The sequence below is a fragment of the Felis catus genome, chromosome C1 (assembly GCF_018350175.1).
Source record: "Felis catus isolate Fca126 chromosome C1, F.catus_Fca126_mat1.0, whole genome shotgun sequence".
Classification (NCBI taxonomy): Eukaryota; Metazoa; Chordata; class Mammalia; order Carnivora; family Felidae; genus Felis; species Felis catus.
The window spans coordinates 64,047,667-64,074,832 of record NC_058375.1 but is presented as its reverse complement, the minus strand read 5'-3'; the positions used below and the strand labels follow the sequence as shown (position 1 = coordinate 64,074,832).

The window sequence follows — 27,166 nt, the reverse complement described above, 5'->3', positions numbered from 1 at the left end:
GCACAGTTAAATTGCTTAGAAGCAGTTTAATCTTTTCAACTTGTTCTTACAACTTGTTAGGTGAGACCAGAGCAGTATTAAGGCTAGGGCTAATTATTCTTCCTACTCAGTCGAGAACTTTCTGAGAACTATACTCAGCACTCTATAAATGATGAGGTTTTCCAGACTTGCTGATAAGAATGGGTAATATTCCAGGCTCTGTGTGAACCCTGGCAACCTGTTTCCCTCCAGTCCTTTTAGGTAGTGAATTACCTAACCTCAAATGTGTGTGCTGATATGCATCTGAAAACTCTAGGGGAACCTGCTGCAAATCGACAGAATTCTCTGTCCGTGTACTTGTCTCCTGTCTGGTACTCTGTCTTGTCAACTCTTATCACCTCAGTCTCTCTAGAATCCCAGCCTTCTCCTCTTTACTCAGGGTAACCACCAGAATTCATTTGGGTTCCCCCTTCCTGAGAAATGGCCTGGAAACTCACGTAGTAAGCTGGGACAGTCATAAAGCACACCTCATTTGTTGTCCATTTCTCAGAAATTACTGTCCTTTGCTGCCTGGTGTTCAGTATCTTGAAAACATTTCACATACATTTCACATATTTTATTTTCTTGGCAGATTCAAGAAGAAAGGTGAATTCAGCCTTTCCTTTTCTTGGTCAGAAGAAGAAGTCTTTGATTATTAAATTTTCTTATTAAAATATCTTTCATGTATATATCACAGGAAAAGTCAAAGGGCTTTAATTTACTTTTGTCATCTATTAGTGGGAAAAGCTACTTTTGGCATGTGTAGTGGTCCATTCCATTTTTTTATGATAAATTTAGGAATATGGAACCAGACACCACATGAAAACCTGGAATTAAGCATCTTTTCTGTAAATAGCACACCATCAACAACAAAAGGTAAAGTAAGAATGCTTTTGTTTTCCCTTGTGAGTGTTTGGAGGTGGAAAGGGCAGAAAAACATCTGGATGTAATTGGAATTACCAGAAAGCAGGACTACAGACACACACGCTGAATTTCAGGACATCTTTTATCATCATCAGATTATTAATAAGACAAAATAATACACTGTGTGAAGCATTAGAATAGGATGGTGTCATTGTGAAGGACATCTCTTTGAGGTGTCATGATAGATGGAAATGAATAGTGACCACATTGATTCTTCTCTCTGGAGTTGGGAGACCATAGATGCCCAGCATGATAAACAAAAGGAGTCACTAAGCAGGGCTGCATTTGTGTGGTCTTCAATGGGGAAGCTGAGCTTAAGTTGCTTGATATAACATGGTATAGGCTATAAAGTGGGCTGAGAGCTATGGCACCTGGAATTTCCTCACATAGTTGGATATGGAGGTAAGGGTGAAGAAGCATGGGGGAAGGCACACCTGTCTGCCTAAGTATCACTGGTGATCCAGGGACATTTCTAATATTTGAAAAGTGATACTGGATTATTTGCTTATCTTTAACTTGATGCCTCATCCCAAATGTTTATATCTTCAGTTCTGTATTTACAACACAAATTGAAACATATTGTCAACTATCTCCAAAATGAGTACCTTACTCTGAGCAATTCAATTTGGTGGTATCTCTTCGATATAATTGACTAGGTAGTGTTTTTGTTTTGATTTCTTTATACCATATATAAATGATTCACATATGGGAGTGTGGAAGGTAACAATAATAGTATTGGCAGAATACTCATTAGACTCACTAGAGACCAAGTTCTTTATATGTATCAACTCATTTAATCATGTCAATAGCTACAGAAATTAAATATTTTAGCTTTGTATGTGAGGCTTCGGAGAGTAAGTAACTTGCCCAAAGTCATACGCTTTGTGTAGTGAGATCTGAAATGCCTCAGATACCTCATCCGGCAATGTGGGTGTTCACTGGATTCCCCTGAGTTGTTGATGGTGTTAAATGAGATATGGTGTGACAAGTTCTTAGCTACAATGCCTACCACAAAGTAAGTACCCAATACATGATAGATAAGTACTAGCTTCATTATCAGTAGTGTTCTGCTCAAGATCATGCACTTAATAGGTTGGAATGAGGATTTGGAAACCACTTCTGATTCCAGAGCCTAAGTTTTTTTTTTTAACGTTTATTTATTTTTGAGACACAGAGAGATAGAGCATGAATGGGGTGGGTCAGAGAGAGAGGGAGACACAGAATCTGAAACAGGCTCCAGGCTCTGAGCTCTCAGCACAGAGCCCGATGGGAGGCTTGAACCCACGAACTGCGAGATCGTGACCTGAGCTGAAGTCGGACGCTTAGCCGACTGACCCACCCAGGTGCCTCCAGAGCCTAAGTTTTTAACCACTGCTTTCCTGACTGAAATTTATTCATCTTGCCATGTATTTTTAAAATATATATATTAGACAATTATTTTTGTTTACATATGATAACTCCAATCTTTTATTTCCCATAAGTTGCTTTCCATTGTCTGCTATTTTCCCTGTTGATCCCTTCCACTACTTTGTCTAATAGATTTTTTACTTTTTAAAATATTTAGGTTTCACATATAAAAAAAATAGAAATAATCTGACTCCACATCACATTGTTTTCTTTGAAAGAGAGTTTTTTGTTGTTTGTTCGTTTGTTTTGTTTGTTTTCCTGAAAGCAGTTAGGCTGGGGCCAAATCACTTTAATTCAACTTGAGATCAAGATTATTAGAATCCAGTTTCAGGTGGGCTGGTCTATTTCTTTTTCGGCTTTCATCTATGGAGAGGTCCTTTAAGGGTCTCAACTGAAAGTCTTAGGTGTTTACCATAGCTCCTTCTTTTTTTTTTCTTAAGATATTTTTTAAATGTTTATTTATTTTTGAAGGAGCGAGAGACAGAGCACGAGCAGGGGAAGGGCAGAGAGAGAGGGAGACACAGAATCCAAAATGGACTAAAGGCTCTGAGCTGTCATCACAGAACTCAACACAGGGCTGAACTCATAAACTGTGAGATGATGATCTGAGCTGAAATCAGATGCTTAATTAACCGAATGAGTCACTCGGGCACCCCTATCTCCTTCTCTTTAGTAGGACTTGTACTTGAATTTTTTACTCCCAACTCCACAGACTACTGAAAAGTTTGCTTAGCTTCTCAGTGTCTCAGAGGCTGCCTACAAATCAACAAATATTTTGAAGGGAAAGGCAGACATAAATATCTGGCTTATGTCTTTATTTCCCTTCTTTAAGGGTCTTGGTTCCTTGCATCCTTGATGACTCCCCAGTGTTATCCAACAGATTTTTTTTGGGGGGGTTCATATTTTATCCAGTTTTCCCAGTTGGTCTTGGCAGTAAATGTTAGTCTTGTGCAAGTTAGTATGCCGTTGCTGGAATCAGAACCTCTTATGCTTTTTAAAGTGTAATATTTGATGTACATATTTTATCTTTACTACTAGGTGGTAAACTCCCAGAAGACAGGTCCATTTTTTATTTGTAACACCTTGCCCTACTTATAGTATGTACTCATATTGTCTGACCGAATTAATGGATTTTTTATTGGGAATCTCCCAATTTAAAAAATAATATTAAAGTCATTTTCGTCAGGAGTTAAAATTTCCCATAAAGATGCCATTAAGGAGTCATTGTGATAAATGAATATAGACTCTTAAAAGTGAGCCAAGTAAAGTACATCAAAGTTTTAAAATAATGTTAGAAAAGTCAGACACAGAAATTCTGAGAACCTTTAACTTCCTAGGATTTATTCATTTTATATGAAATAGGTGTTCTGCTAGTGACACTTTGATCCAACATCCTTGTATTGTCAGAGTTCAGAAGCCTTAAGGCTTCAAAGTGCTCCTCTGATTTTGATCCAAAACCATAATCAGGTTTTGATCCATTGCAGACAAGAGATTTAATCTCTAGCGTCCAGTGGCAGCTATGGCACCAGAGGAACCATTAATGCACATACCAAAGGCCCAGTGAAGAGCAAACAACTGATAGACGTGTTGCTAAAAATGTCCCCTTCCTTCTTCTCTTTCTTTGATTACTTGCCATAGCCATATTTGTTTCTTTTTTGTAGTTTTTTTTGAATTATAGTTTTTGTTATTTATTTAAGAAATATATTTAGTGTTTACCATGAGCTAAATTCCACGTAAATATTAGGGCTGGGTAGATGCAGACAGGGATATAAAAAAAATTAAATAGAATACTTGACCTCCAAATGAGGAAACAGATTTGTGTGTGTGTGTGTGTGTGTGTGCGCACACACGCGTGCGTGATGATGAAGAGAGTAGATACCCAGACAGGATGAAACCAGACCCAGCTTTTAAATTCCAGATTGAAAAAAACTTACTGTGGAAACTATGTTTATTGACTGGACAAATGGATTTCAAGGAAATTGTTAAAAGGTGGGTTCGGATTGCTACAGAACATGCTTAGATCTGAGGTGCTTGTAACTTAAGTCACAGGAAGATGGTAAGTTAGGTTCTCAGGATTTGGCAAAGGATATTTCAAAATAAAAGCAACTCTGAATTTTTGCCTATTTTTGTAAGTGTAAAGAGGGATTCTAAGATTCCAACAGACAAGAAAGTTTGGGAACTCACAGATCCTAAAACTAGAGTTTTCATTTAAGTCATACAGTCCAGGAAAATTTGGGCAGGGGAAGTCTCCGCAGGGAATGCGAGACTGGAATCAGGTTCAGAAGAGAGCTGTCTCCACTCACAGCTGATCAGTCAGAGTCCTGGAACCTGAGCCAGGAGAACCAGACTGCTTTAGATCGAATGGTTTTAAACAAATTGAGCAGATTATATAGTGTGGTGGATCCATAGATGCAATGACTGATTTATTCAGGATGGGCTCAATCAAATTCTTTGTTTTGCCAAAGAGGAATGATCCTGGACAACATTTGTCTTTCAACTCATTAGTGAAATGCTTCTAACAATATTTTATAACTGGCCAAACTGAGGAATACAATATTTTGATAATTAAGAGCTAACATTGTGTTAATCTTTCTTTGTCCAACGTTTATTTATTAAATAGGTATGTGTTACTAGATACCTGGGGAATCATAAATAAAAGATATTGATTATTATTTAGAACAGTTTTGACTGCTACCGATGGAAAACCTTCAAATAACAGCCCTCCCAGTATAGGGCTAGTATGTTGCTGATTTCCAGGTAATTTTCACCATCCATGTTGTCATAGTTCAAGTTCATATTCATGTTCCCAGGACAAAGTAGAGGGGACAAAGGATAAGTGTCAGTTGTCTAGTTTTGAAAGACTTCATCCTTATTATTTTTGTTTACACACAAAAAATTCACTCTTTGTGCACAGTTTTGAGGTTTTCTTTAATTTTTTTTTAACGTTTATTTATTTTTGAGACAGAGAGAGACAGAGCATGAATGGGGGACGGCCAGAGAGAGAGGGAGACACAGAATCCGAAACAGGCTCCAGGCTCTGAGCCATCAGCCCAGAGCCCGACGCGGGGCTCGAACTCACGGACCGCGAGATCATGACCTGAGCTGAAGTCTGACGCTCAACCGACTGAGCCACCCAGGCGCCCCCAGTTTTGAGTTTTAATATGTATATAAGTTTGTGTAACCACTCCCACAAATAGGACACAAAACAGCTCTATCAGTCCCCCCAATTCCTTCATGCTGCTCCTTTGTAGTTAACACACACCCCCTGACAAACTCAACCCTTGGGAACCACTGATTTATTCTCTATCCCTACACTTTTGCCTTTTAAAGAATGTCATGTAAACAGAATCATACGATAAGTAACTTTTTATTTGGTTTCTTTCACATAGCATAATGCACTTGAGATTCATTCATATTGTGTTCATATTTTTTTAAATTTCAGAGAATATTTCATGGTGTGGATGTACCACAATTAATCCATTCACCTGTTGAAGGACATTTTGGCCATTTCAAGTTTGGGTGATTATGAATAATATTGATATAAATATTCATGTACAAGATTTTGTTCTGAACATAGGAGTAGGATTGCTGGGTCATTGGGCAAGTGTATATATGCTTAACATTATAAGAAACTCCCTGTTTCCAGTATGACTGCCCCATTTTACATTCTTTTCTATAATGCATGAGCATTCAGATTGCTACACATCTTCATCAGCATGTAATATTGTGATATTTTATTGTCTTTGCTGCTTTGCTTTTTTTGTTTGCTTGTTTTTGTTTTTTAAGCCATCTTAATAGGTATGTATGTGGTGGTATTTCAATATGGTTTTAATTTGTATACCCCTAATGACTAACATTGCTGACCATTGTCTGAAGTATTTATTTCAATCTACATATTTTTATTGGTTAATGAAATGTGGTTAGTTATGTGGTTAATTTTATATGTCAACTTAGGCCGCAGTATCTATATATTTGGTCAAACACATCTGAATGTTGCTATGAAGATAATTTTAAGATGAGATTAACATTAAAATCAGTAGACTTCGGGGGCGCCTGGGTGGCTCAGTCGGTTGAGCATCCGACTTCAGCTCAGGTCATGATCTCACGGTTCGTGAGTTCGAGCCCCGCGTCAGGCTCTGGGCTGATGGCTCAGAGCCTGGAGCCTGCTTCTGATTCTGTGTCTCCCTCTCTCTCTGCCCCTCCCCCATTCATGCTCTGTCTCTCTCTGTCTCAAAAATAAACATTAAAGAAAAAAATCAGTAGACTTCGAATAAAGCAGATTACTCTCCATAATGTGGGTGGGTCTCATCCAATTAGTCAAGGCCTTAGGAAAAAGGACTAACCTCCCCCCAGAATCCTAATTAACTGCCCAACTCTTTTGCCCATTTTTATATTGAATTGTTTTGTTTCTCATTATTGAGATTTGAGAACTTTTTTTTTTTAAGTTTATTTATTTTGAGAGAGAGTATGAGTTGGGTAGGGGCAGAGAGAGAGGGAGAGACAATTCCAAGTAGGCTCCACACTGATACAGCAGAGCCCAACATGGGGCTCAAACTCACAGACTGTAAGATCATGACCTGAGCCAAAATGGAGAGTTGGCCACTTAACTGACTGATACCCAGGTGCTCTGAGATTTGAGAAGACTTTATATAGTCTTGCTATGGACTGAATGTTTTTGTCTGAAAATTCATATATTGAACCCCTAACCCAATGTGATGTATTAAGAGATGGGGCCTTTGGGAGGTAACCAGATTTAGATGAGATCATGATGGTAGGGCTTTCTTTTTATGTTTGCTTGTTTATTTAATTAATTAATTTAATATAATTTATTGTCAAGTTGACTAACATACAGTGTATAGAGTGTGCTCTTGGTTTTGGGGTAGATTCCCATGATTCATCACTTATGAGGGTGGGGCTCTTCAGATGGGGTAAGTACCCTTATTAAGAAGAAACCATTGAGGGGGAGCACCTGGGTGGCTCAGTTGGTTAAGTGTCTGACTCTTGATTTGGGCTCAGGTCATGATCTCATGGTTTGTGAGATTCAGTCCCATGTTGGGCTCTATGTTGACAGCTCAGACTCTGCTTGGGATTCTCTTTCTCCCTCTCTCTCTGCCCCTCCCCAGCTCGTGCTCTCTTTCTCTCTCTCCCTCTCTCTCTCAAATTAAATAAGCATTAAAAAAGGAGGAGAAGGGGGGGGAGAAACCATTGAGGGCATGCTCTCTCTTGCTCTCCCTCCATCACATGACCACACAGCAGGAAGATAGTCATCTGCAATCTAGGAGGAGCGCTCTCACCAAACACCAAATTGGCCAGCACCTTGCTCCTGGACTTCCCAGCCTTCAGAAATGTGAGAAATAAATGTGTGTTATTTAAGCCAATCTGTTTGTGGTTCTTTGTTATTGCAACCCAAGCTAAGACAGCTTTATGTAAAAATCCTTTGTTAGATATGTGATATCTAAATAGTTTTCCTGAGGGGTTCCTGGGTGGCTCAGTCGGTTAAGTGTCCGACTTCAGCTCACGTCATGATCTCACGGTCCGTGAGTTCTAGCCCCACGTCAGGCTCTGTGCTGACAGCTCAGAGCCTGGAGCCTGCTTCCGATTCTGTGTCTCCCTCTCTCTCTGCCCCTCCCCCGCTCATGCTCTGTCTCACTCTCAAAAATGAATAAATGTTAAAAAAAATTTTTTTAAAAAATTTCCCCTAGCTATAGCTCTTTTTTCCCCCAATTCCCTCAAGAGTGTTTTTCTCATATCAAACATTTTCAATTTTTATGAAGTCCAATTTTTCAATTTTTCACTTGTGGATTGTGCTTCTGGTGTCATATATGTAAGAATTCTTTGCTCAATCCAAGATCATATAGTTTCTTCTAAAAGTTTTATTGGTTAAAGTCTATGACCTATTTTGAATTTAACTTTTGCTTGAGGAATATCTAGGTTCTTTGTTTTGATTTGCCTAGTGATGTCCAATTGTTCCAGCACCATTGATTGAAATGACTATCCTTTCCTTATTAAATTGCCTTTGTACCTTGGACAAAATTCAATTGAAAGTACTTATATGGGTTTATTTTTAGACTCTTAATTCTGTTCCATTGATCTATGTTTCTATCCTTTTACCACACTGTTCTCATTACTGTAGCTTTATAGTAAGTCTTAAAATTGGGTGGTTTGAGTCCTTCAACTCTGTTCTCATGTTTTCAAATTATTTAAGTTATTTTATTTCCTTTGCTTTTCCATAACATGTTAGAGTCAGCTTGTCTAGATCCACAAAAATATCCTGTTGAGATTTTTATTTATGTTTCTTTAACTATATAAATGTTGAAAGGGTAGTTTGGAACAAAGAGCAGCCAGTGCCTTGCTTACAAGAAAGACATCAGGAATGTGAGAGACCCATGAAGTATTGTCTCTACAAAATTTACGCCTAAATATTTCTTATTCATATAGCTATTATAAATTTATAAATGGAGTTTTTTTAAGTTTCCAATTATTCATTGTCAATGTATCCCAATACAATTGGCTTTTGTATATTGATCACTTTTCCTGCAATTTTTCTAAAATCTCTAAGACTAGAATTTTTTTTTGTAGATTTGTTGGGATTTTCTATGTAAAAAATTCTGTCATCTAGGAATAGGGAGACTTTTGTGCCCATCATTTGCTTTTTATTTCTGTTTCTTGCCCTATCATGCTGAACAGAACTTCCAGTATAGTGACAAATACGAATGGTGAAAGCAGACATCCTTGCCTTGTTGCCAAGCATTGGCAGAAAGTCATTCAGTCTTTCACCATTCAGTATGATGTTAGGTTGTGGGCTTTTGTAGATGCCACTTTTCATACACAGATTTATGGGACTCCTTTCCTCACCTCCTTACTCCCTGTGATTTCTCCCATAACTCTGGCTCTCAGAAGCACACTTTTCTGATGCTGTGTCCATAAATCCAGGCCTTAACCTTCCTGTTTGCTCAGCATTTCCCCCTACTGGGTCTACCTTGAAGTGGAGAATTCAGAGAAGAGCTTTAGGTGCCATTTCTATTCCTGCCACCACTATTGTAGGGATGCAGCTTCATTACTGAGGCTCCATCCCATAGAAGGCTATCTTTATAGCCTTCTTATTAGAGAGAGAGAGAGAGAGAGAGAGAGAGAATTTTGGGAGGCAATTTTTCTGTTCATGCATAATGCACTGTTCTAGGATTTAGGACACCTAGAGTGTAATCCAAGAGATACAAGGAGAAAAACAAATAAGGAATCCACTGCTATATGGAATATTCTTCACATTTTTGTTTCTGTCTCCAGTCTGACTGCTAATATTTACTTTTCAAAGATCTCAGATAGTTCATTTATTTTTTTGACTAGGGATTTTTAGCTGTAAACAGTGAGGGATAGGATGTTCACTCCTTAAATGAAATCAGAAAACTATCAGCCATTTTGTAAGGTTGCAGCCTCAAGCTTACACAACACTCAGGCTTACACCTCATTGACCAAAACTTAATAATTTGACCATACTCACTGGCAAAGGTGCATGGCCAAATGGCCAGCCAAAACCTAGAGGCTCTGTCACCACAAAAAAAGAAAAAAATGGAAAAATAAATATAGAAAACATCTAGCAGTTTCTGTACCCCTATTCTTTTTTTTTTATTTATTTTTGAGACAGAAAGAGACAGAGCATGAGCAGGGGAGGGGCAGAGAGAGAGGGAGACACAGAATCCAAAGCAGGCTCCAGGCTCTGAGTTGTCAGCACAGAGCCAGATGCCGGGCTCGAACCCACGGACTGTGAGACCATGACCTGAGCTGAAGTTGGACGCTCAACCGACTGAGCCACCCAGGTGCCCCTCTGTACCCCTATTCTTACCTACAAAAATTTCAATGTCTAATAGGGGAGAACGGCATGCAAGCCATGAGTTACATTATTATGTTGTAAGTACTATAAGGAAGATTTGTCTTTGTGAGCATAGTTTCCACAATGGAGTCTCTGGAATCTAGGGCACTCTGAAGATAGTCATGTAGGTCCCAAATCATTGTCATATTTTGCAAAACTTCACAGAAGCCTTATGTTTATCTTTGATTAGTTTTCAAAAGTTAGCAAAGCATTAAATATCTTTCTCTTTGGTTGGAATTCTGTCCACTCAATTAATAATTGTAGTTTTCTCATCCTGATTAGAAATTTAGAATAGATGTAAAATTTCTCAGTTATTAAAATATAAAACAAATACTTTTCATGTAATAAGTGCAATATAGTAGATAGTATCTTTCAAAACATATTGTTGGTAGATTTTATTAGTCTAGATTCTTCTGACAGCAAATAAAATAGTAAAATTCAGGTTTTAGATGGTTTTTATGAAACAAAAAAGGGGCATTTATTGCTCATGTAATTGAGAAAAACATACTAGAATAAGCATTATTCATGATTTTTTGAGGGTTCAAAATATCACCAGCTAGCTTTTTGTCTCTTCACTTCTATGCAGCAGGGGCATTTTTCCAACTGAAGGGAAGATCGTTATTGGCCAAATAGGCTACCGGTCTACTTTCATAGCAATATCACTGGGAAGAGTCAATTCCTTTCTTCCAGAATCTATATTTCAATCACAGGAATGAGATCTGATTGACCTTGCTTGGGTAGATACCCATTCCAAACCAATTACCATGGGCAAGATGATATGGTCCAAAGTTTGACCCATCATGGATTATAGGCTCACCCTTATGATCATGGTATGGTTTCTAGATGAAGAAAGAAGACAAAGAAAAGAATGTGTGTTGGGAAAAGAAAATAACAGCTACCACGAATTAATCTAGAGTATAATAAGAGAACCAATATTACACCTGAGATTATTTACTTGTCTTTTAGTTGGCTATCTTATTTCTTATTCACCTCCATAGTTACATCATTCACCAACATTTTCCATTGAGAAAGATCATAATCAAAAAAGTTTCTGAAATTATTAGTTACAATATATTCTAAATTTAACTTTCTTCTTTCTGTCAAGGGTTCTGAATTGTCACTTTGTATCCCCAAGTCAAGAATATTTTCTGTCATTAGAGCCAGAGAGGAAATATCAACTTCATTTTAGCTATAGGTGGTATAGATCAGAAAGCTCTTTATTTTATTTTTTCTCCATTCCTTTGCCACATTCCAGCTGTGATAGAGATAACCTAGCACCAGGCCTGAGTGTTAATTTGAAATATTATAGTTTCCCACATAAAAAAAAGTTCCAAACTGTTTTTACTTAAATTTTCAACTGTCACCTAGTAAATATATATTAAATGAGTAAATTATAAGTGAATACCCAATAAACATTGTTCATTCAGAATATCAAATACAAAAGTTTTTTGTCTTTTTGTGAGATCTTGTAATTTCTCCTCTATACACTTAATGTTTGTGATGCATGCTTCACCCTAATTTAAACTGCGATTTCAGCTTTTTTTTTTCTTTTTCTTTTTTTCTAGCCTGTGGCTCATGCATTTCTGGAAACAGTATTCCTAACATCACATCAATTTTAAAAACTTGACTGCATTTCTCATGTTTCTGTCCTCCTTCCAGCGTCTCAGAATCTATCCAGTGCCAATGTGTCTGGGATTCTCAGTTCCCAATGTATTTGTTCCAGTTTGGGAAGCCAAATAACAATGTATACTTAGAAACAGATTTTACTCCCTTAACTAACTCTTGATAATGACTGAATTAATATTCCTTCATTTAGACCTATGCACCCTGTTATGCTTTTTACTACCAGAACTCCATTCTAAATATGTAACGATCTTTTCTCCATTCTGTACATGTGTTAACACGAGAACTTCTTAAAAGCTTTCCCCTTCTGTTTTGTTTGTTTGTTTGTTTGTTTTTGTTTTTGTTTTTGTTGTTTGGTAAAGGCAACTCCATGGGAATATTTTTGGCTGTACTCTTTCTTTCTTTTTTTTTTTATGTCTATTTATTTTTGACAGAGAGACAGAACATGAGCGGGAGAGGGGCAGAGAGAGAGGGAGACACAGAATCTGAAGCAGGCTCCAGGCTCTGAGCTGTCAGCACAGAGCTGGACATGAGGCTCAAACTCACGAACTGTGAGATCATGACCTGAGCTGAAGCTGGACGCTCAACCAACTGAGCAACCCAGGCTCCCCGATTCTTTCAAGTTGTTTACTAGATTTAGTACAACTTTGTGTATTTCGGTCATTTGATCCATGAACAATCCTGACATAGGAAAATATGGAAATTTTTGGCTAATCAATATCAAGATGAGAAATTGAGGCATCACCAATCTGCCCTTTCTTTTTTACTAACTATGTATAATTCATATATCTTCTCTCATGTTTATGTGTCACTTTCATGTAGAAGGTTTTTTTTTTTTTTTTTTTTTTTTTTACCTCTTCTAGGTAGAGATGGAGAGGTAGACAACTTGTGGGTACTCTGTAATGATCCTATTGGTATTCATGGCTTTGGGAACTTGCTTCTAACCAATAGAATACCTCAACATTGAGGTGATGTCATGTCCATGATTACATTAGAAGAGATTATAACTTTTGATAGCAGACTCTCTTTTTTGGCGGCTTTGATAAAGCAAGCTGCCATGTTGGTGAGCTGCCCTATAGAGAGGCCCACATGACAAGGGACTAAGAACAGCCTCCAGCTTACAGCCATCAAGCAACTGAATGTAGCCAACAACCACATGAACTTGGAAGTATATCCTTCCCCAGCTGAACGTTCAGAAGAGGTATATGTCGTAGTCAAGACCTTGATTGCAGCTTTGTGAGAAACTCTAAAGAAGAGTACCAGATAAGCCAAGCGTATATTCCTGACTCACAGAAATTGTGATATAATAAATGTGTGTTGTTTGAAGTAATCGAGTTTGTGATAATTTGTAACACAGCAACAGATAATTAATACAGATGGTCTTTAGGCCTTTATAATATTCTGTACATATTCTTATCATAGCACTTATCACATCCTATTCTCTATTATACGGATGACTCCCAAATTTGTATCTCTAGACTAGACCTTTCTCCTGAGCTTCATATGTAAAACTTCATTTCAATGTCCTATACATACCTCAAACTGATTATGTCTAGGATTCAATCTCTAATAGCTTCTTTTACTATATTTCTTATCATAAATAGTGGTATCGATATCTGCTCAACTGTTGAAGTTAACTGGTGAATTATTCTTGATTTTCCTCTTTTCTCTGCGATCCTTTTAAAAAGCAAGTCAGGGGTGCCTGGGTGGCTCAGTCAGTTAAGCGGGCTGACTTTGGCTCAGGTCATGATCTCGAGTCTGTGAGTTCAAGCCCTGCGTCAGGCTCTGTGCTGGCAGCTCAGAGCCTGGAGCCTGCTTCAGATTCTGTGTCTTCCTCTCTCTGCCCTTCTGCTGTTCATGCTCTATCTCTCTCTGTCTCAAAAATAAATAAAAAAACATTAAAAAATTTTTTTTAGAAAAGCAAGTCAGATATCTGTCTTTGTTTAAAACCTTTCTATGGATTTAGAAACCTTTCTATGGAAACCTTTTCCATGGATTGCTCTTATAATAAAAATCCTTATGATAGCCTGTAAGACTTATTAAGTTGCTTATTTATCTCTAACCACCACTTTCCACTTCTCACCTTATGGTTTTTCTCAAGGTAGCCATAGTAAGTAAACATCTAGATTTTTGAACTTTTCGTGCTTCCTCTTTTCATGATTTTCTATATTATACTGTTCCCTGTCCATGCTTATCTACTTCATACGTCCTTTGCTCAATCTGCTTCCACTGATCCTCTGATCTCAGCTTAAATTCACTTTCACCAGGAAGCCTGCCTTGATAATTCCCTTGTCCAACCTGTCTGTGTAAGGATCTCCTCTGTCATCACCTCCAAATGACCTGTATTTTTTCCTTTCCCAGCACTATCCCATTGTTATACTGTAAACTTCATAAAGGCAGGGACTGTGTTGAATTTTTCCACCCAGTGAATCCCTTATGCCTGTTTTAATTTACATTTCCTGTTCACTGTGATGATCAGCATCTTTTCATGTGCTTATTCGCCATTTATGTATCTTCCTTTGTGAAGCATATGTTCGAATTGCCCATTTTAAATTGAGATGTTTATCTTATTGAGTTGTAAAAGTTCTTTATATCTTCAGGATACAAATCCTTTGTCAGCTATGCATATTACAAATATTTTCTTCTGTCTGTGGGTTGTATTTTCATTTCCTTAACAGTATCTTCCAAAACATTTTTAATTGATTAAATTCCTTCTTTATAATATTTTTCTTTTAAAATGATCTTTGCTTTTTGTATCCTAGGGAATTTTTGTCTAATTCAAAGTGATGAAGATTTTATACTTTGTTTTGTTCTAGAATTTTTATTGTTCTTTTATACTTAGATCAATCATACATCTCAGGTCAATTTTTCTATATGTGAGGTAAGAGTTAAAATTATTATTATCTTTTTCCATATAGATACTCAGTTGTTTCAGCACCATATGTTGAAAAGGCTATTCTTTTTCCATTGGATAACTTTGGCATCCTTATGAAAATCAATTGACCAAGCATATATGGATCTCTTTCTGGACTCAATAACCATAGCTCATGAGATCATTGGGTAGCCTTTTCAACTTAATATATAATGTAGAAGAAGAACCTTTTGGAAAGAACATAAGATTTCAGCAGAGACTGAGAAGAGACAAGGAAGATAATAATCTTACAACTAGCTATCTCCTCTCCCTTTACTCATTCTCCACTCAGAATAACTCACCTACCACGCAGGATTAGTCACTTCCAGGAAGACGGAAGTAGGTTATTCAGGTCACAAAAGCCACTTAACCACATAAGTGTGACTCCTCTATTAGATTTTCTTTGGAAGTTGTAGATAGCAAGTGAAAGTCAGGACAGGTGCATATTATGATTTTTACTTTCTCAGTCTGTTTCTTAGCCCTGCCTAAGTCTCCAGTTAGATGCATATAGCTATCATTACATTAGAAAATTTTCATTTAAGCTCAGTAGATAAGTATAGATGAAACCATCATAAGAAAAAAAACCTAATCAGGGTAATTCACATTCATGGTAACTACTAAAGCGGAGAGTGAATGCATATCAAGAATAATAATACAAGACTAATTGATCTATATGGATAAAAGGGATAAAACGAATCCATATTTACACTTACATTGGTTCCACATCCTATGCTATTTTAATTCACAGCTTACTTTGAAATGTCTTTGAAAGGTATTGTTTGTTCAATGAATACATTTAAAAATAGTACCTTGACTGAACCCTGGGGTCCCCTAGCAGATTTCAGAGCAGATAGAAGAGTTTTTAGCATTTTGAATAACTCCTAAATTTTCAAGTAAACATTGCTCTTCTATAAGATACTTCTGTCAGGAAGCCTCATGTTGTGTTAGATGAAAGCATCTTTTTGTCTTGGTGGCTGTCTCCTGTATTAACCATTTCTATAAGGCATTGCTAACAGAAGTTCAAGATGCACTTCCTGAGATTCACTGTGTGTTGGGTCATCCTAAGAGTAAGAATCACCCTCTAGGTATATTTGAACATTACTTGCACATATAATGTAATGACAATTTTTATATTTGAATCATTTCCTTATACTTCTTTTACTTCCATATCATATGCAACATTCTCATTTGCATCATTTTTGTGGCCATTAGCTTGTTTTGGGTTATCTTGGTTATTTGGAATTTTGATTTATTCTTCTACTTTTTTGGTAAACTTCATAAAGATAAGTACTACAGCCTACTCATCTCTGTATTCTCCAAAGCACTAATGAAGCACCATGCATTTGGTTATATTCAATGTATATTTGTGTAGTAATAAATACCAGGACTAATTCTATAGTTATATACTAATCATATTATGAAGCTTCCAGTCTACTTACATTGCCAGGAACACAATTAAGCTCATGGCCCATTCAATTCTCAATAATGAGAAGACAGGTTCGACAGTGTGGGATGATTAAAATGTTTAATGTTCAATTAGTCTTCTTGGATTAAGTCTAGTAAAGAAAAAGATAGGTAATTTAAAGTTATATTACAGAGAATATTATTTTACAAAAACCTTAAGAGGGCAATTTGAAAAGGGCATTGATTGCTCAAAACATAAAATATCCAAGGCACCATTTTTGAAACTACAAAGACCAGATAAAAGGATTATAAATATACTGAAAGTGAGTGATACAGACTAGAAACCTGAAAAATGTGGCAAAACTCGGTATGAAGAATTTATTTAATCTAGCAGAAATAGGAAAAGGTGGACAATATAAATGACTCTTAAATCTACAGTGACATCTATTATCATAAATTACCAACATGAGGAATGCCATGATATCAAAAGTAATTTTCTTGAGTCATTACATTTCAAAGACATAGCACAATAGCAAATATATAAAAATATGAATGTGTGAAATGTGAACAATTTCCCCCACTGGGAAGTGAAGGAAGTTACAGGTCTTTGTGAAGCATTTCAAGAATGAAGTCAGCAATAAACATTGGTAGAGTTGGGGTTGGGGGTTGTGGCGTGTACTTGTGGGCACCTACCAGCAATGGAATGTGCTCCCAAAGTTTAGGAACATGAATTTGGTGACATTTGCCATTATTAGAAATAACTTGTTTTAAGAGATGGTATGTGAATATGCTGCCGCTAAGGCAAGGAGCCCCCATAGCACAACCATTTTAGGCTAATTTTTTTATTTATTTATTTATTTATTTTTTTTTCAACGTTTATTTATTTTTGGGACAGAGAGAGACAGAGCATGAACGGGGGAGGGGCAGAGAGAGAGGGGGACACAGAATCGGAAACAGGCTCCAGGCTCTGAGCCATCAGCCCAGAGCCCGACGCGGGGCTCGAACTCACGGACCGCGAGATCGTGACCTGGCTGAAGTCGGACGCTTAACCGACTGCGCCACCCAGGCGCCCCTAGGCTAATTTTTTTAAGAGCGCTCATGTCAAATCTCGCTTTCCCACATGGAGTTGCATTCTATTTGACAGAACATGTGCTTTGGAGGAGACCTTGGGGACAAAGGAGTTCCACTTTCTGTCTAATTACATAAAATACTGAACAAGTAGGTGGTCTTGGTCTGTGAAAACTTTCTACAAATTTACTCATTCTAAAAACCTACACTCTAATTCTGGATTTTTTTCTGAATGTCCTTCTGAGATAAAATCTGCAATTTGACTCATTTAAAAATGAATTTTATACCTGAATTAATGCCTTTCAAATGTTTGAATTTAGTTCTTCCTGAAAACTTCTACCAAGCTAGCTAAGTGTTTCCAGTCGCTGGTGCAACATGACTTCCAGTTCTCTCGTGATCCTGGTTGCTCTTAACTTGTTCCCTTTCTTTTGAACGAATTCTCATTTTTCTGTATCTTTAAAGTATTGTGACTCCCACTGCCATAAATAATGGGCAATATATTGGAAGAACTAATTCATGAAAGAAGAAATATAAATTTCCAAAAAATATGCAAAAATGTTTAATTTCCGTAGTAATCAACTGGATGCCAATTAAAGCAAGATACCATTTTTGGCATATGTGAAATTGGCAAAGATGGAAGAAACAACACAAAATTCTGGCAAGGGTGCGAGGAAGCAGGCACCTCAGTACATTGGTACACTAAAAGAAAAAAAAATCAGAGAAGTGCCCAAAAACTCTTGAACAAACCTGTTCGTATAGAAAAAAATGACAATGGGGGAATGGTTAAATAGATTATGGCACAATATAGCTATTAAAAGTGTTTTAAGATAATTTAATGACATTGGGGAAATGCTTGCAATTTCTTATTAAGGATTAAAACAAGTTTTAAAAATACTTCCAGAAGTGGTCTGATCAATTCTGAACCTTGCTATCTCTTCTTGGACTTTTCTATGCATCTTAGGGCACAGTGACCTTTTAAATTGCTATGTATCATATTAGAGTGCTCTAAAACCTCCAAATATTTTTCATGAGTACTGCTGTAAAGTCATGCTCTTGTCTTTTCTGAACCTAAGTGCCCTGCTTTACATTTGTTCCTGTCAGATTTCATTTGGTTTTATTGAACCCATATGTTTGTGTTGTTGAATGCTTTTTTTCTTTTTATATCGTTCCATATTGAACAGCCACTCACAGCTCTGCATGATCCACAGATCCATTTGCATGACATTAATGTCCTCATCCAACATTAATGCCCTTTTATCTATCAAAGATTATAGAGTATGTCCTTTTTCTTTTTTTTACTAGAGATGAAAACCACTACAATCAGCGTCACCAAAATATGTCTTGGACAAGCCATTTTAATTTGAGGTAAGACTGGCACTAAAGATGGAAAACCATTCTAAGCGAATTGAATTGTATCTGTTACACTTCTGGGGAAATGTAGGCATGTGGAGGAAAATTATTTTGAAAGATTACATAGATTTTTAAGTGACTTCATAAGCATAGAAATAGTATGTTTGCAAAGTTTTACAATGATAGATGCAAGAACTCTCAACAATGCATGGTGTAAGAGGCTGCTGGTGTACACACACTGCATATTTGTATTACTCAACAATTTTAGGCATGGGTTCAGGGGTAGTAAACCTCAATTTAATCCTGTAAAGGACCTGCAGATATTATCACCAGTTACAGCCCTTAAACAGAATGTCCAGCCTATGTCATTCATCAACCAGATGCTATAGTTTTTTTGTCCTTAAAAGGAATTTCACATTGATCTGGAAGAAGGCAAACACTGGCTGCTTCTCTTCTCTAATTATTTTGTTTTTAGAGTCTCAACTAATCTCTCTCAATGGACAAACTAAGAAAATTTATATGCTAACATGCAAAGCATTTTTCCCAAGACAGCAAATAGTTTCCTATTAGGTGAGAAAGAACGTTAGGATGTGAAATTCTGTTTGCATTAAGGGAAAAGAATTTCTAGATAGCTTAAAGAAAATAATGTGCAAAAATAGAAAGTATTGAGAGGGGAAGAAAAATGTTGGGAGCTAAAGAGAAAAAAGTATGAAGGGCCTCTCTCCAGGGGAATATACCTTATGTCATTTTGGCATGGACAACCAAATATGGCATATTAAGTCCCTTTTCCCTGAACAAGCTCATATGCCAATGTGCATAGGGAAAGGGAGGGGTGTGCAAGAAAATTTGTTATTTTCAGATATAAGAACCGCCAGTTTCATTTTTTACTTTACTTTAAAGTATTTTTTTTTTACTTTAAAAAAATCATCGCAACATTGCATAGACCTGAAGACCAAAGGGAAGTTGAAAAGGGAACTTAATTTTTGCAACATCTTACACGGGAAGGAAAGAGGCATACACACAATATTGGTTGATCAGAGGCAAGGATAGATCTATCTTATGTTAACCAAAGATCATGAAGACATTAAAAGTCATGTTACTTCTACTGTTGGTAGAGTTAAGTCACTTGAAAGTATTTCTAGCATATTAATTTCTGTCTTTATTTTTTTGGGTAAGGGAAATCATTTCCTCTCTTTTTGGCATTATAGGACCTAAAACAATATTCCCTAGTTTATTTTGTTTGAGGCATGGATACTGACATCCATTTAAAGAGAAATTTTTCTTAGGTGTTCTTAATAAGGATTATCAACATAATTCATCCATACAGTTGCACAAAACTGAGTAATTTTTTTTTAGGCTATATGTCATCATGACTAAGAATACTATGCCAGAGACTGCTACATATTCATCAAACTCTGTTCCTTTTCCTCCCAGGCACATCAGACAACACTGCCCACCTCTACCAGGCCACGTGACTGAAACTACCCAGTGGAATATGGATGGAGTGTTGCATACTTGTGGACTTGTCCACAAAACCCTCCAACACAGAATCCTCCATACTCTTTCACCATTAGCAGGCCAAATGGAGAGGTTTCCAAGAATGCAGAGGAGGGCAAAGCTACATGATGGGAGAAGCCTGGGTCACTGAATCATCCTCAGAGACAAGCTGTTTGGAGAGGAGCATCTAAACAAACCTTATTCTCTTAAGCTACTGAAATTTTGGGGTTGTTGTTTACATCGATTAGCCTGCCCCAATGAGGTATGGACTTTGGGTCAAATTGCCTGAGCTCAAAACCTCATTTCATCACCAGCTATGCAACCTTGGACAAGCTACTTAGCCTCTATGTGCTCCTGTTCCCTTATATGTGATATGGTGATAGTAACATTATGTACCTCACAGAGTATTTGAGGATATTGAATGAGGTATACAGCCCTATAATAAACATGGCATGTAAGTTATTACTACTTTATTCCCAAAGAAGACTTTCATTTTAAGATCATATCCAAATAGGGGTCACCTACAGAGCTTGGTAAAGTACTGTAAGTTGATCTGTAAAATGAGAAACTGTCTACATATAATGTTCAACTTCAAGAGTGTCGAATTTTCTAGAAAGAAAATCAGGGAGGAGCAGAGGAGGAAAGGAAGGGATGTAATGAAGGAGGGAGAGAGTTAAGAATGAAGACTTTTGTATTTTAAGCAGCTTATGTACTAACCCAACTTGCTAACAGGTCTGATACAGCAAGAAAGGAAATATACCTCAGCATTAGATAGTTAATGTAGAAAAAACTCATTCTGGAAGCTGACCAACATTTTCTCTTGTCATTGTTCGCGATAGCCTAGACCTAGCCTTTCTGCCTTGAGTACTGAGTATATTGAATATCTTCTCCCCCAACCCCAGCCTTGCTTTTTCTCTTTCAATGACAAATACTCTCTGCTTTATTCACATGTCCTTACTTATCTTGTAAAAGCAAACCAAACTGAAATGTACCGGTAGCCCTTTGCCATTTAGTAAGCTTTATTCTAAGGCATGGTGCCTATAAATAAAGCAATTTGATGCTAGGAAAAAAAAAACCTCACCAAGTGCACAACTCTGTGCGTTTACAGTCTCTTCTATAAATAGATGAAGATTACAGGTTTTTAAAGTGAATGAGCGACTACAGCAAAGATTGTGTGAACTCAGAAAAATGAGTGAAGCATAAAATATACTGTATGTAATAGAAATGGGTATTTACTCAGTAGCAATGACAACAAAGTTAAACACAAGAAAATTAGTACTTTGAAGATTTGGTAACAATGAACCATGAAATGCCCTGGTTTGTGTCCCTTTGGAGTTTCTCAGAAGATACTGTTCACTATGTAGACAAATACGTGAATATATGAAGTTGGCTATTTATTCGTTAAGATGTTCTTCACTTTTATGAAAGTGAGCTCCTATTTTTCTGAAGTCTCCAAGGCACAAACAAAAAGAAACCTATCTGTAGAGAAAGAAGAGCTTTTCTACTCCAAAAATAAATTGTGCCTATTCTGAAAAGGGGGAAAAAAGTAGAGGACTTAAAAAAACACAACTAAATGAGATTTTCTGCAAAGTTACAATGCCCAAGGACAGCCCTGATTTGATGCTTTAGCAATTTACATGGAATTTTACTCTGGTGGTTTCTCTAAGGTTCCACAGAAACAAGCAACAAAACAATATGTTATCTCTGAGTCAAAGAAACCATTTTCAGAGCCTAGTGACTATAGTTTCAAAATTCTCCACTTCTAACAGTATCATATGAGTGGACTATAAAGAAAAAACTCTTTCAGTTTTGCATGGTGATTAAGTCGTGTGGGGCATTTGGGGCTTTGATTTATCTTCCCAGAGGGTATCTGGCTCAAAGATCTTGTGTGGTACAGAGAGGATGAGAAAACAAAGGGTAGCATTTCACCAGCCTGTGCAGTTGGATAATTTCACTAATACAGGCAGCCCAACTGGTGTGAGAGATTAGGTCACGGGGTCTGGGGATATTTCGACATTAAGATGTACCAGTTCCACCAATCAACCTCCATAATCAACACCTCTTAGAAGAAGAGTATCAGTGACATGATCATCTTCAATAACAAGCAAGAAACTCGCTTTTACATTCTCTAAATTAGTCCTAGAATTCATGATAAAAGAATGTGGTGTAGTCTTAGCAATAAACATAGAGAACAGAGAATATGGACAATTACTGGGATATGTTCTTTCAATTATGTGAATCTTTCTGCACTTCAGTGTAGGGATTTCTCTGACCATAAGTAGAATCAACACTAATTGGAGCCTTAGGATTCCAGGCATAGACTTTTTCAGTAAGTCTTTTATGCATGTTTCCAGCTACCGTTTTGTTCTTTAAAAAAAAATAGAAGTGGAAAAAGTATTAGAGGAGACATGAGGTAAGAATTTGACTCTCAGTATTGCCATTAGTCTATTTTAGAGCTGTGGACAAGTCACTTCACTTCTATAGGTCTATTTTTTTCAAGACAGAGGGGTTCGATTGGCTAGTCTCTAAAGCCCCTTGAAGCTCTGAAAGTCTAGAATACTTAACAAAGGCTAGCACTGGCTTCTTCAGTCACTGGATCTATGAATACTATTAAAATGATGAGGTCTTGACTTTTAAAAATGCAGTTCAGGGAAAGCATCTTTATCCCCCCCTCATGTCTCTGGGACTATAAATCACTTGTGTTAAGGCATGCAAACACCTGACACTGGACGACATGGTTTGTTCTTTGCATTTGACATGCCACATTAAACGCTAGATGGGTATGCTAAATAAATAAATAAATAAACCATCTGATTATATTATCTTGCTTATTAAAGTTAAAGCTGAGCTTACTATTAGCATCTAATTAACACCACCAGGTAAAGTACTTAGTGTTGTCTTTTTTCTAAGGAAATAACCAGTGATTCTCTTCTGATGCCTTTATACCTCTGGAAAGGTCAGCAAAGTCCCCAATTCAGACTCTTGCTCTCACAACGGCTGATTCATTCCAAATCTTCAAAGAACCATCTCCTTATATATTTTTCTCTTCGCACAATGGTCACAGTTCTCTAACCATATAATAAAAATCATGCAAATCTGAGTTCTGCTTACGCTAAAGACAGGCTGATTTTAATAAGGGGGTCAGTGTTCATTCACTTCAGTGTGAATGCAGCTTGACGTAGTGTTTTTCCTTGTGACTTTGGCAGAGCTCTGATTGTCAGAGCCTGCAATACAGATGGTTATACTTGCGGGTCTGATCTTTGACGACTGTGGCATCTGTGTTCTCGGTTCCAGGTTAAGCAGCTTCTCTTTCTTCAATGGGCCAGCCATTGAATATTTTTATGTACTCTTTACAATTGGTATGTTTCATTTGGACTTTTGCTTTATTTTTTCATCAGGATTCAAAATGTAAACCAACACATTTCAGTCTAAAATAGGTTTTCTGTGATTCATACACATCACTGAAAAATATAGGATTACATGTATGCATTTAAACATACACACAACACACACACACACACACACACACACACGGACTCTGTGCATATATACAAACATCCTTGGTTTTTCTTTGATAGGTTTGATAGCAAGGTAAAACATAGTCTAGAAGGTTTATAATTTCCATTACCATCATAACAATATAAATCATTACTACTTATCACTGCTAACTTAGAAAGGATTCAAACGTTCATATTAAAACCCTTTTTAAAATTTCCTTGCTTTCTTCTAAATTCTGCATAATTAAAAATAATATTTACTCTATTATTTCTAGCTTGCATGCTTTTACGCTGATTTCAGCAAATTGTGGCCATTTTCAATAGTCCATTTGTCTAGAGCATTGGATGGAATTGAAACGTGTTTGTTTTTTACAGATGTTAACTCCTGGAATACATATACATCAGTGAGAGAGAGTTCAGTTGAATTTTTCAATGTTTAGCTGCTGGATGAAGCCTTTCAGTTGACTAGAACTAGTGGAAATGGCCAGAAATTTGTGTGACAATTTTGAATTGCTCCTTTGTCGTTCTCTTCTCTATCAGTAACTCTTCGATGAAAAGTTTCTCAATATGAGAGAAATTAGACTTTGTATTTCCACTAGAATTAGGAAGCCGAGGGCAAAAAATACAGAACATGGAAGCAGAGAACATTAAGACTGCAGAGAAAAATAAGCTATGTGATTCTATCAAAATTCTGATTACACTGGAAATCATCCAATTAGGTCTTCAAATTGAGAATAATGGTTTTTGTTTCCCACTTTTAGAAAAAAAGAGATGAGAGACAACGACAATAAAAAGTGGGATTGAGGTTTAGTTAAGAAAAAAAAGGGGGGAAGGGAGGGGAGGGAGGAGAGGAAGGGAGAGGAGAGGCCACCCCTACCCCTCCAGAGGAAACACTGCCTGCTACAAACAACTCCTGCCACAGAGCACTGTGGCCACTACAAAGTCTCCTGCTAAGTCTTCTTCATAGAGAGACAGGAGAGCAGGCAAGTGCTGAAAGTTTCTTTTTGGTAAGGACTGAAACAAATAGGTTTACCCCTGCATTTACCAGAAAACTAAATAAATTGTGTCATTCCCTGAATCATTCTGAGAATCACATGTTCCTTTATATTTAAAAGTGGAACTTCTATATCACAACAGGGGGTTAAACAGTCTGTATAACAATTTTAACGTTTGCATCTGTTTATTTTTCTTTGTGTGGGCAATTCTATCCATCATTAGCTCAAAACATCTTGACATACACAGAACTAAAAACCATATGAGGAAACAACAGAAGAATAACAACAGTAACAGTTCCACCGTGGTGTTTGGTCATTTTCATGGATGTATTGGTGTTATCAAAATGGCAGCAGAGAGCAGCAAAGAGGCTTTGGTCCAAGATGGCTCATTTAATGAGAACTAATCATGGGACCTAGCATGGTAAAGACCTCCTAAGGTGAAATGTATCATCACTCTCATCCTCCAAATCATTCTCTGTAAGTTAAGCTTGGCTGCATCTTTTGAATAATTTGCAAGGATATTTTTGATCTCTCAGCAACTCTCTCAGCAAATCAGTCCTCTAATATTTAACGAACAATGACTATATGGAGAACAATGTCATCTCAAGATGGGGACAGGAGACTGTATTTCTCTGCGTTCATTCCCTCCTGTTGTCCTGCTTCCTCATTTTTCTCTACCTAAAAAGAGTCATTTTAAAAAAAAAATCAAAAGTACTTACGTTCACAGGAGTCCTAGTGTATGGCCAAGACCATCCTTGTGATACTTTTTGCATATCCTGATGTATTATATTTGGCACTGAAATCAATTGGTTACTAGTCTACATAAATGCTATTCTATACAAATATTAGCAAAGGGAAGATCTGGAATATATCAAAGCAATTAACAAATTACAGCTTATCTGCTAAGGAGATGTCAGAATGTGCAGGCAATAGCCCAATGGATGGTCACAGGCATCACATGAGACAGCATATGTATGAGGACTCTACATGACAAAGCACTTTGGACATTAAGGTCATTATTATTGTTGTTATTATGGTATAACAACTGATACACTGTGGGGAAAATAAACCCCAAGAAGGCAAAAGTTCTGGTCAGATTTAATACAAGGAATCATCTCCTCTCCATGTCTAACAGTTGGCACTTGGCAACGATAATGTAATGTATGGAGAGATGCATCTTGAGCCTATAAAATAGAAATTTGAATATACAAATATATATTATGAAGTATGGTAGGATACAAATTGATGTAAAAATATGCTTTGCTTTCCTCGTTTCATGATTTTAAAAAGCATATACTTTTGTGTTGTTGGATGTTGAAATAGAGTTAGTAAACCCTTTTGGTTATGTTTTAAGAATGTTTTCACAGTATATGTTATTACAGTGTTGGTATCTTACATGTTAAATAGCTTTCTGAAATATTTAGGACTCAACCAAAAATAACTAAACAGTAATAGAGATCACTCTAGTACCAGGTTAGGTTATATTGTTTGGGGTAGTGAGAATGGAGTGGTGGGAGCAGAAATCCATCAAGATTTGCTAGTTGGCCCATTTTGAATTAAGTGTTTGAATTGTTGAATAATCCTGATGGGTACGATGGCCATGATATCTCCCTTGTTAATCAAGAAATGGCCTGAGGCTTCAGCTGTAGGAGGTACTCTAGGACCATGGTATGTCAGGAAGATTCCTTCACTGCCTCTAGGCTAACTAGTAAGTATGGTACAATACTTGTACCCAGATAGAATTTCTTGGGTCAGTGTTTGACAATCAACCATTCAAGATGGTGGAGCTGCTCAAGTTGAAGAGACCAAGAGTCAATAACCTAGTCTCACGAGGCCAAATCCCATGGCTTTTGAAAGTTACTCACTGTTCAAGAATACTGGGCAGCTATCTTGAAGGATAATCTTCCCATTTCTTAGGTCACGGCTGTCATGTTACTGGCCTTCATTTCAATTCCAGTTAAATTATAAAGTGCAGTATGTAATGTTGAACCTTCAGAATAAATGGAAAGAGCACAACCACCCTCCATGAAATCCCAAGTTCGAATTACTGGCAGGGTCACCATCCATATCTGAGAATGTACAGACTTGATCATCATTGTTGTCCTTGTCATCACCGTCATCGTCATTAGCATCAATATCATCACAGTTGTGGTATTACCATGTCAAGTGTTGTGGCAAGATCAGAAAAACTAACATCAAGACACTGTCCAGTTTGGGTGTGTGAATATTATCCTGTGTTTCTTGGCCCATTTAGCAAACACTTTCTTTTCAGTGATAAACCTATGCCCCCCATATGGAGCATGTTCATGAAGAAAATATTCATCACACTCATCTCTTCCTTGTTCATAGTAATGATAGGGGACTTTTCTATATCCTTCTGTCCTAAAAAAGAACAAAAAAAAAAAAAAAAGAAAGAAAAGGAGAGAAGAATTAAGATGAAGAATGAAGCAGTGATTTGCAAGAATCCATTATGTGCCCAGTAAATGCATTTACTTGCAAACCCATGCATGATTCTTGTCCATGAACTCAGTTAAAAGCTATTATGTATAAAAGCTTTTAGGAAGATGTACCAGACCCTTAGTGCTTTAATAAATCAAATAAAATT

At 37.0% G+C, this 27,166-nt stretch overlaps 1 protein-coding gene and 1 long non-coding RNA gene across 5 annotated transcripts in view; one reads left to right on the top strand and one right to left on the bottom strand.

Moving 5' to 3' along the window:
• Positions 1–20,537, top strand: part of LOC109502404 — a 38,864-nt gene extending 18,327 nt beyond the window's left edge. The window contains exons 3-4 of the long non-coding RNA XR_002160976.2: positions 18,525–18,587; positions 20,007–20,537. This is a non-coding gene — a long non-coding RNA (uncharacterized LOC109502404). The remainder of the gene's footprint in view (positions 1–18,524; positions 18,588–20,006) is intronic.
• A 2,896-nt stretch (positions 20,538–23,433) lies between these two features.
• ST6GALNAC3 (ST6 N-acetylgalactosaminide alpha-2,6-sialyltransferase 3) overlaps positions 23,434–27,166 on the bottom strand; it is a 535,914-nt gene continuing 532,181 nt past the window's right edge. For 3 of the 4 annotated variants that reach the window (XM_019837261.2, XM_006934850.5, XM_045036037.1), the window contains exon 5: positions 23,434–26,943. In XM_019837261.2, coding sequence (XP_019692820.2) covers positions 26,757–26,943 — 187 coding nt within the window. In that variant the 3' untranslated portion in view covers positions 23,434–26,756. The remainder of the gene's footprint in view (positions 26,944–27,166) is intronic. The other variant, XM_019837262.3, reaches the window with a different exon arrangement.